At 36.9% G+C, this 9,329-nt stretch overlaps 1 protein-coding gene across 3 annotated transcripts; it reads right to left on the bottom strand.

Moving 5' to 3' along the window:
* Positions 1–2,062: 2,062 nt before the first annotated feature.
* Positions 2,063–8,887, bottom strand: snx12 (sorting nexin 12). Of its 3 annotated transcripts, XM_008426967.3 has the most exons (6): positions 8,499–8,886; positions 6,838–6,933; positions 5,818–5,942; positions 5,384–5,474; positions 4,837–4,847; positions 2,063–2,868 (listed from the first exon to the last, which is right to left on the bottom strand). In XM_008426967.3, the coding sequence occupies exons 1-5, from the start codon at positions 8,661–8,663 to the stop codon at positions 4,842–4,844; spliced, it is 483 nt and encodes a 160-aa protein (XP_008425189.1). In that variant the 5' UTR covers positions 8,664–8,886; the 3' UTR covers positions 2,063–2,868; positions 4,837–4,841. The 3 variants fall into 3 exon arrangements, with proteins under 3 accessions (XP_008425189.1, XP_081471816.1, XP_008425188.1); XM_081615690.1 differs by lacking the exon at positions 4,837–4,847 and having other exon boundaries at positions 8,499–8,887; XM_008426966.3 differs by lacking the exons at positions 2,063–2,868; positions 4,837–4,847 and having other exon boundaries at positions 4,947–5,474; positions 8,499–8,885.
* Between the last annotated feature and the right edge of the window lie 442 nt (positions 8,888–9,329).

Raw genomic sequence — 9,329 nt, 5'->3', positions numbered from 1 at the left:
CACACAATTCTCAAATAAATTAACTTGGGGCCATTGTCTCTTAACAGGAGGTCATCCTGCCAAATCTTTCACCCAGCTACACTAATCCTTTTAAGTTGCAGTAGTGTGCCTTTTTAGCAGGTTTTACCAACCCCTGATAAATGTTGCATTTTTTTTATTTATTTCAAATCATACTTGGGATTTATCCAGAGATTGTGTTCAATCATTGGAAATATAAATTGCTAAAGCTCTTATTTTCTCTGTCTCCAACCATCCGTCCCTGTCCAGTGGTACTATAGTAACCACTCGTCTCACTCTTTGTCCATGCTCAGTCACGCTGCTTTGGGTTGCTCTTTCAATTTACTTCCACTTTATCAAGCTAACTCGACTGGGTGTCTCAGCAAACGCAGCCAGCCTCATGGTTGCACACCAGGCTCCGGAGTTAGAATGCCTAACACAACAGAGCCTAATCTCTGCTCTGGCCCCCTGTACCCATCCTGTCTGTCCACCGTCATTACTCAGGACAAGGCCGACACATCAAAGCTGGCTGGTTTTATAGGTCACCGTACTCACATGGAGAAAAGTTCGGATGGCCTGTGGACCCCAGGGATAACGACTCACTTTCTTTTGTTCGTTTTAACCACAAAAGATTATTAAAAAATAAAAAAACTTTACATACCAAGGTTTGCAATTCTCTCATACATTTCATTTCTATTCTTTTTGTAAACCCCAGTTGTGTCTAATTAAAGTCAGAGCTGCTGATTTAGAGCTCCTGCGGTTCAAGATCTGCATCACAAGATCACTATTCCTGGACAGGTTTAATCCACCTGTGGCCAGAATTTCCTCCACTGATAATCCCTCCCTGCATTTCCCAAAGCCCAAGGCGACAGCAGGAGAAAGATCAGACATGTTTAAAACAAATAAAATGCAGAACTCTGAACAGACATTCAAAACTAATTTCAGGCCACAGCAGAAGAGGAAGTGCAATCATTTCTCCATAAGATGCAAGTGGAACAATCTAAACTTTACAATGCAAGTCTTGATCTCATTTCTAGGCATTTCTGTTAAAAGCAAAAATTTATTCATATTTAGGCATTTGCAGAATCTCACAATGAAATATGTAAACAGATCCACTCTTTATTTTAAATACATTATACATTGGTGGCAAAAAATGCTGTTAAGTAATGTACTAAAAATCACCAGGACCTCAACTAGAACTGTCCATTAAGATTATAAATCTATGATTTAGGTCTGGAAAAGAAATATGGCTGCTTTTAAAAATGGTGAAGGATCTGAAATGCTTCATTAGCCACTAACCTCGTTAGACTGCAATCAACATGAACTCTTTTAAGCACACATTTTGAATACATTGTGCAGCATGTAAAATGAAACTGGGTCATGATTGGGCTTTTTCCAGTCATTAACTAGATTGACAAAAACATGCCACCAAGTCAACACAGAAATTGTTCAGGGGACAAAAGAAAAATCACCTTAGATCCATGCCCACTCCAGTCCCCAGACTTTAAACCTAAGGAACAGAACTGGTCAATATCAGCAAAACTGTGGCATCAGTTGCACCAGGAACAGAAACTTTCCCACGCTGAGTATAGGTCCCCAAATTTGGGATTTCATTTTCATACTTTTTAGTTTTACAGTGCTGTTGCATTAAGCCAAGGATGCAAATATATGTGGCCAGAAAATGATTTGAGTTTATCAGGACTAAATAACTGCATATAAAGATGCATTAAGTATACAGCAGTCTAACCTTGTAAACCAAACAAAGTGAAAACCTTTCATATCTTAACTATTGAAGTTGTTTAACATAAAGCTTAAAAAAAGAAGCTCCAACATAGAAGTGATGAAACTGTGAAACCATCAACACAGTATGACAATAAGATAATTTCAAACTGAAACAAAGATTAAAACTAAAACATTACCGCAAGGTTCTTATTCCCTATTTTAAGTCAATTAGCTCCCCTGCACGTCAGTCACCCAGCCTGAACTCTGGTTCATGCACTGATGACAAAACGGAAGGCTAGTTAAAGTTTCTCTTCCTCCTAAACAAAATGAAAGCGACAGGACACAGCAGGCAGCAGGAAATTTATTGGTGGACAGAATTAACAAGGTTTCTCCTCACCACCCAAAGTGGAACTGCAATGACAGCATGTAGTAATAATAATAATAATACACTTCACAATAATATTGATGAAGAATCAAACAGCAGGAAGTAAGACCAAATGAAGCCTTACATTATATCCCCCCGAAAACAGATCTGCAAAAAAATATTGTTCATGTAATGAACCGCTTGTCACAGTGCTTAGATTATGGATGTTTACCTAACTTAACTTTTAATACTAGCTGATCTGACCACATACAGCCAATATGTAGGCATGCTGATTCAGTAACTAACAAACAGGGTTAACACTTGAACCTGTTTTGAAAGCATTCAAATAAAGAAATAAAGTGTGATTCAAGGGAAAATATGCTGACCGGAATGACACGTTGCTGTCTTTTTCAGGAATGCTACATGTTGCGTAACTTTGGGAGGCTATCGTAAAAAGAACGCTAGAACACCAATGAAAGCAAATGACAGTTTTGCATCAAATCAACTGGAAAGCGATCAGAAAACATAATCATTGTTAAAAAATTAAACAAAAAGATTAAAGTTTATATATAGCACTTTGTCTTCTTAACCAATTTATTCAAAGTAATGTACATATGGAATGACCAAATGAAGACACATGAACTTATTCATACATTGATTTTAGGTTTTTGTCCAGGAGTTGTGTTCCTCTCGCATATCTGGAGACTTCTCACATTCCCATCAGCTTTGTATTAACGTGATGTAGAAATAAATGTACATAGAGCAGGCGCAGGTGTCTCTGTTATCTTTCCAATAAAAGAGAGAGAGAGAGAGAGAGAGAGAAACAGGATGCAGAAAATGCAAACATTAAAAACAGACTGGTGCACTGACGTAAGGAATAGTGCACACAACAGATCACAACAGCTTGTCGACTGCTAGCCGTCATTTATCCTCCTGCATTGTTGCTCATTTTATCAGTGCTGAACACTCCTGGTTAGTGGTGGCAGGTTCCTTTAGTTTTACAGCATGAATAAAAGTAATGCTTCTCTGCAGTAGCTACACAACACGGATTATTCACGAGTCCTGAAATATCACTGGACATGCTGACTCATTGGATTTACTTAGAAACACAAGCACTACTCAAGACAAACTCAGCAATTTTTATAAGTTTTAACAAATTTCATGTTGCTTTTTTCTTCTTGCGTTGAAATGTAACATTCAACAGTCATTGTAACAAGATTTTACAGGAGCTTCACAATACAAAACAGCTTGTACCATATTCTTATGATATCCATACCACAACACCTTTGATGAAATTAGTATATGCTTTGCAACGGACTTCACCATTAGGGCATCATGCAATGCAAATGTGCCATTTCAGCAGGAAAGACTGATTTAACCAACAAGCAGGAATTAATGATTTTTGTTTTTCCATCAAATGCATTGAGATTGCATGAATTTCATTCATTGGATACAAACTACTAATGAATTGCTGTGTTTATTCTCCTTTAACATTTTCACATTTTGTCAAACAACAGCCACAAACTTCAATATATGTGATTGGGATATTGATATATCAAAGTTGTGAACAAGTGTGAAGTGGAAGAAAAATGTCAGTTAAAAACTTTTACAAACTATCTTAAAAAAAGGTTTTGTGCATTTTGCATTCAGCCCCGATACGCTAGAATAGTTTAGGACACAGCATACTTGTGTGTTGGGATGGTGTAGTCAAAGTTCAGGCCTAATTCCAGTTGAGCCCCTGTGCATCCAATGGGGGGCATCCAATGAGAATCCATGACAGCAACGTGTCATGGATTCTCTCCATCCAACTTAGTTTGGATTATTTTGCAAAGAGTAGGCAAAGATTTCAGTTTCTAGATCTGCAAAGACTTAGGGCTGTCATTTCACTGAACTAGAGATTCTACAAAGTGTGAGGTTAAATATAAACACACACCAGACTTTTCAGAATTTAATTTGCAAAATCAATTTGAGAACCAAGTTTTCTCTACCTTCCACTTCACAATTCTGAGTTGCATTGTGTTAGTTTATCACAAGTCCCACTAGAAGTCATTGCAACAAGCTAAAATGTGAAAAGTTCAAGAGATATAAACAGATTGGATTTAAATGCAGGTTGGAACTTGAAGATAAAATAATCAGATCATAATTTTGGCACCACTGGTATCCAAGTCTTTTAGACGCAGATATATAAATACTTTTTTATACTATACATCTAGGTCTGAAAGTGTTTCAAGTCTGAATTAACACACTGGGCAACTTATTGGTGATCACATGATGCAAAGCACATTTCTCAGGCAGATGAATAATTACAAAAAAAGCGTGCAAGTGTGCCATGCAGGCAGTGATTAGTGCAATTGATTATAAAAATGCATCATAATTAGTTTGAGGGATGATTTAAAAGAGCTACTGTAACAGGTGTGCAGCCCTCTTTTCCTTACAAACAATAGTTCACATGACTTTAAAATAGTAGGTGTGCTTTTGCACTGCTTGACTCAGTAACCTCTGCAAACCAAAACAATTGATCAAATTTGAATTTAAACAAAACTGAATTGCAGAACCTTATTTTTAGGTAACCAGAGAATCAGTGAGGCGTAATAAAAAGACTGAGTCACAGCAGCCTGATTTCTGATTTATACGTAGTATTCATATTTTTTACTTAAGTATCTGTGAACTATCGCCTTTGGTCTATAGAGTCCCCATGCAAACACCTTCAACTATCAGAAAGCTCTTAGAGATGAAAATAAAGTAAAACTTACTTCATTCATACCTAAAAAGAAAAATAAATAAAAACAAGAGAACAAAACAAGATTAGAAATATCAGTTACAGTCTGTAAGCATCTCTAAAATAAGCATTAGCTCAAGCAAACACAGTCATTATTCTAGTTTATTCACATAATATTACCATCTTGAATATGTGACATTTATTAGAGACGTTCTGGACTAATTGTAACAGTAATCTAATTTCTGCAATTAATGCCATTAATAGCCACATATTCACAATACAATCAGAACTACTAGGAGCGCCTTCCTTATTGTACAGTTTTAAAACAAACGAACAAGGGCGAAAAGAGCCACCGAGTTGTCTGAAACATAGTCGACGCGTCCTTAAGAGTAGCAGAAGAACGTACTCTCAACTCCAACATAAAGTGTTTACAATCAAATACAGAGCGAGAGGAAGAAGAAAAAAGTGGGGAGAGAGAAAGAGAAGTTGCTTGTGAAGATAAAGGCAAGAGGCAGTCCGTTCTACACCCCCCCCAGTTTTCACCTCCCCACCATCTTCCCACATTAAACCTAGTGTCGTACTTTTCCAGGAATGTAGTTACGGTCAATGGTTTCCTCCTGAAGAAACATGTGAAGACAGCGCTCGTTCTGGGCCAAGGGGTGACCCGCAATTCTGCAAAACACACAAAAGGAGAAATTAAACTGCCTGCTTTTGGTTGTTTATATTAAAAACTAGCTGAATGTAGGTTTTGATTAGTAAAAAGGACATGTTAGTACATAGACTGGGTTAGAACATGTAGAGCTAGTGAGATAATTATTGTCCATCTGTTAAAATCAACATCTTTGAAGAATTTTCTCCCAGATGTAACCCCACAGCTTTGCAATAAAGTACCAGAAAGCAAACTCTTAATATTTCTCTTTTTTGTCACCTCATAAATTACAAGGTCCATTTTTAGTAGTAATGCACTTCAACAAAATTATATTTTTGTAACTTGGAGGATGCTGAGCTTGCTGACCTGTTGATGAACTGCTCCAGTCCGACTCGCCGCTCCTCGATGAAAGCCTCCTCAAAAAGGCCCTCATCTCCACGGAATGGCAACTGTCTCTTCAGGGCTTTGCCCGGCAAAGGTGGTACTACAATCTGAGTATAAAAAAAACAAAACAAAAAAAACCCCCAACAAACATAAATTGTGTTAAAAGGAAAAATTCAGGAAAATGTTATTTGCCGTGCTCATCTTTCAGTCAAATTTAGCTAGTTGCTTTGCTCCTTAAGCTAGAAATGGAAAAGTTTCTGACAAGAAAAAGACCGAAGGCAGCTGCAAAAATCTAAACAGTGGAGATTAAAAAAAATGTGATTTGAATAATATGAAATTATTAGATATATTTTATCAAAAGAGGGGATTGTGGTGGAACATTTTATCTCATAATATATTCCACATCAGATTTAAAATGTCCTAATAGATAATTTTCCACCATCGGACTCATTGCTAACAAAAATCAGAAGGCACGAGGCTGCATTTGTGCCAAATGGGTATAATACTTATTGGCTAGTAAATAAAAGTAAGGGAGAAAAAGAGCAAAATTAAATGCTTCTCATAGCAGAAAAGGTCCATGTCTGACACAGATTATAGCAGATTTCTGCTGAGGTCACACAGAGTTGAAAGCACAGAGGAAGATAGAAAAAGTGGATCGATATCAAATCAACATCCCACAACCAGCCCTTTGACGACATTCATGATCTTGGCATAGCAAAATAAAAATGAGTTTGATACCCCGGTCTTACAATAAACTATGATTAGATAATAAAAAGAAGTACTTTTAAGTCTTTGGTTATCAAATTGGGTAAAAATGTCTTCAAGGCAGTCATAAACTTTATGCTTGTTTGGAAGAAAATATCCTGTATCAGACAGCTTCTATTTGCACATCAAAAATCAGGTCAGAAAATAATCAAATCCTCAAAACTAAAACAAACAAAAAAAAGATTGTGAAATGCACCCCAGAAAATGACTAAATAGACTAAATAACTGCATACTCACCTTACTGTCTCTTTCCAGCTCATTCTTTAACCACTCAAAGTCACTGTATCTTCTCCTCACACAAGAGTCCTTCAATTTGAAAATAGGAAGGTTTGTCTGGATAGAGAACAGAAGAAATAGTGGCACCACCTTCATTAACATAATTTCTGATATAATTTTAGCAGTGTTTCTTGTATTATTTTTATTTACTGTAGTAACAGTTAATGGACTGTCATCAAAAAGCCAATGTGGCCAGTGTTAATGTTTCTATTATAGTTAATATTAGGAAAAAGTTCACAGATAAAAAAACCCAAAAAAATCACTGATTGAAATTTATAAAGAGATCTCTGACTATCCTAAAACAGTTTTTAATTTGCTCCTACTGGTTGCCGTTTTTATATTTCAAATGATAATTTACAAAATACAATTACAATCAGCTTCTTTCCTCTGTTCTTTCAGTGACACATCTAGTGAAGTATGATCTATTAGTTTCATTTTTTAAATAATTTTTTGATAACGTGTTAGCTCAATATCTTCATGTTTCAAAACACAATATTCTCTTTTACTGTTTTAATGGTGACATGTTCCACATAGAGATGTAGGTAGAGATGTTTACTACTGTCGAATCAACAATAAAAAAACTTTTTGGCTGATTAAAGAAACACTTTAATGTCAATTACCTGGGATTTGTTCTTACCACTAAACCAGCAGATCACTTGTGAGACCATTTTTGTTTTTTAAACTGTCTCATTTATGATTTTGAGCAATGAATTTATGAACAGTTCAGAGTAAATGTGACTGCATAAATAAACCAGAAATTTCAGTTTTTTAAAATATATTTTTAAAGTTACATACATAATCGTTTTCATGATTTCTCATTAGTTCTTCAACAACTCTTGAATATGATGCTAACACTGGCAGCTAACTTAAGTGTTGCATCACAAGTTGCAGGACACCAACTTACACAAATCCTGTGTCGGTACAATGGTCAACCTCAGCTTCCTCAAAATTACGCTGAGTTTGTGGTTTTCTTTTTTTCCACACTTTTACAACCCTAACTGCCAAAGGAAGTATGGTAAAGCTGCAGTTTTTTTTTTAAACAGCAACAGGCTAACACTTCTCGATACTTTATACAATTACAGGATTATCCTAAATACATATACCTAAATACATAATCGTTTGTTTGCAAACATTATGGGGTTATATGTATTTCTGCTTGCAAAAGGCAGGAAATGCTTAATTAGCACATTTATTGACACTGCCACTAGCCATTCTGGTTAGCCATTAGCTTTCCGGTGTTTACTTTATACTTCATGAATTCAGGATTAAGCAGCTATATTTTACTGAATGTAATTAAATAACTGAAAGTCGTTGCTGTAGTATAGGATACGCTAACATCAGCCGTACTCAAGTAGGGCGGCGTTGAGGTTCAGGCAAATCACTTCTAACAACATCTATAGCTCTCGGACGAAAACTATCAGCTAGACCAGGCCGCGGATAATCCCCGGCGTCTGAGTTTTAACAGCGCGCCGCCAAGAGAAACCCCAGGCGGCCATCCTCAGCTTGACACCTCCGTCTTCTTCCATGCTAACAGGCTAAGCAACAATTCTGTGATAACCTGTTAGCTTAGCACAGGAAGCTATTTAACTCTTAAGTGTTTAGACCAGTGCTTCGACACTCACCCTCATCCGAACTTCATAAGTTGTATAACGGTTCCGCCCCACTCCCACGATCTGTGGATCATAAACGTCTATTTCCAGAAAATTGCTCGGGGGGCCGTAAGCATCCGTCAGGTCCTGGGGTTTGGAATTCAACCGGCGAGTGTCTGCTACAACAGGATCTGTCATTTTCCCTCCTGTGCTTTTAGGATGCAAACTATTTTGTCTGTGTGTAGGGTAAAAAACCAGCTAACCACAAAGTTCAATCTTAAATCTCATCTGATAGCACAACCAGCAGTCTGAGAAGCAGCTCTCCTCTTGCGGGGGCCAGCCGCCCTGCCCTTCTTGAATCTGGAAAATGCGTTGATTCAGTTCCGTACTGAGCTGAAACTCTGCTCCCCCTAACGGACACCGAGGTGACTGGACAGGATGCATTGAAGTAACGCAGCGTCTCACAAATATTTATACCACAATCTAGTGGGACTTGTGATAAACTAACACAATGTATGTGAATTTATGACTTTTTAAGTAATTCAGGATTTTTTTTATATTACGGTTTTATGTCATAACTATTTTTATTATGGTTTATGTATTGTTTTTTTTAATTATAACTATGGACGTAAAGTCTGCCAGTAAAGTTAAAATCGGATTGAGTATTCAGCTCTTGTGAGTGGACATTTTGTAGAACCACCTTTAGCTGCACTTACAAATGCAAATCGTTAGGAAATCTGGAGACTTTAATGTTTATTTTCATTACCTTGTGCAAAAGAAACCAGCCATTTGCAGCTCTTTGGTTTTATTTGGCCCCAATCACAATTTTAAGACGCACACAAAAAACATAGCTAGTTGATGCAG

This window comes from Poecilia reticulata, chromosome 14 (assembly GCF_904066995.2).
Source record: "Poecilia reticulata chromosome 14, P_reticulata-male-v2, whole genome shotgun sequence".
NCBI lineage: Eukaryota > Metazoa > Chordata > Actinopteri > Cyprinodontiformes > Poeciliidae > Poecilia > Poecilia reticulata.
The sequence above is the reverse complement of the archived record's forward strand: the minus strand, read 5'-3'. Positions and strand labels throughout refer to the sequence as shown.

Coding starts and splice junctions, on each gene's coding strand:
- snx12 (XM_081615690.1), bottom strand. CDS start 8,663: ATGACAGATCCTGTTGTAGCAGACACTCGCCGGTTGAATTCCAAACCC. Junction 6,934..8,498: donor CTTATGAAGTTCGGATGAGG/GTGAGTGTCGAA, acceptor TTCTCTATCCAG/ACAAACCTTCCTATTTTCAA. Junction 5,475..5,817: donor CTGGAGCAGTTCATCAACAG/GTCAGCAAGCTC, acceptor TGTGTTTTGCAG/AATTGCGGGTCACCCCTTGG.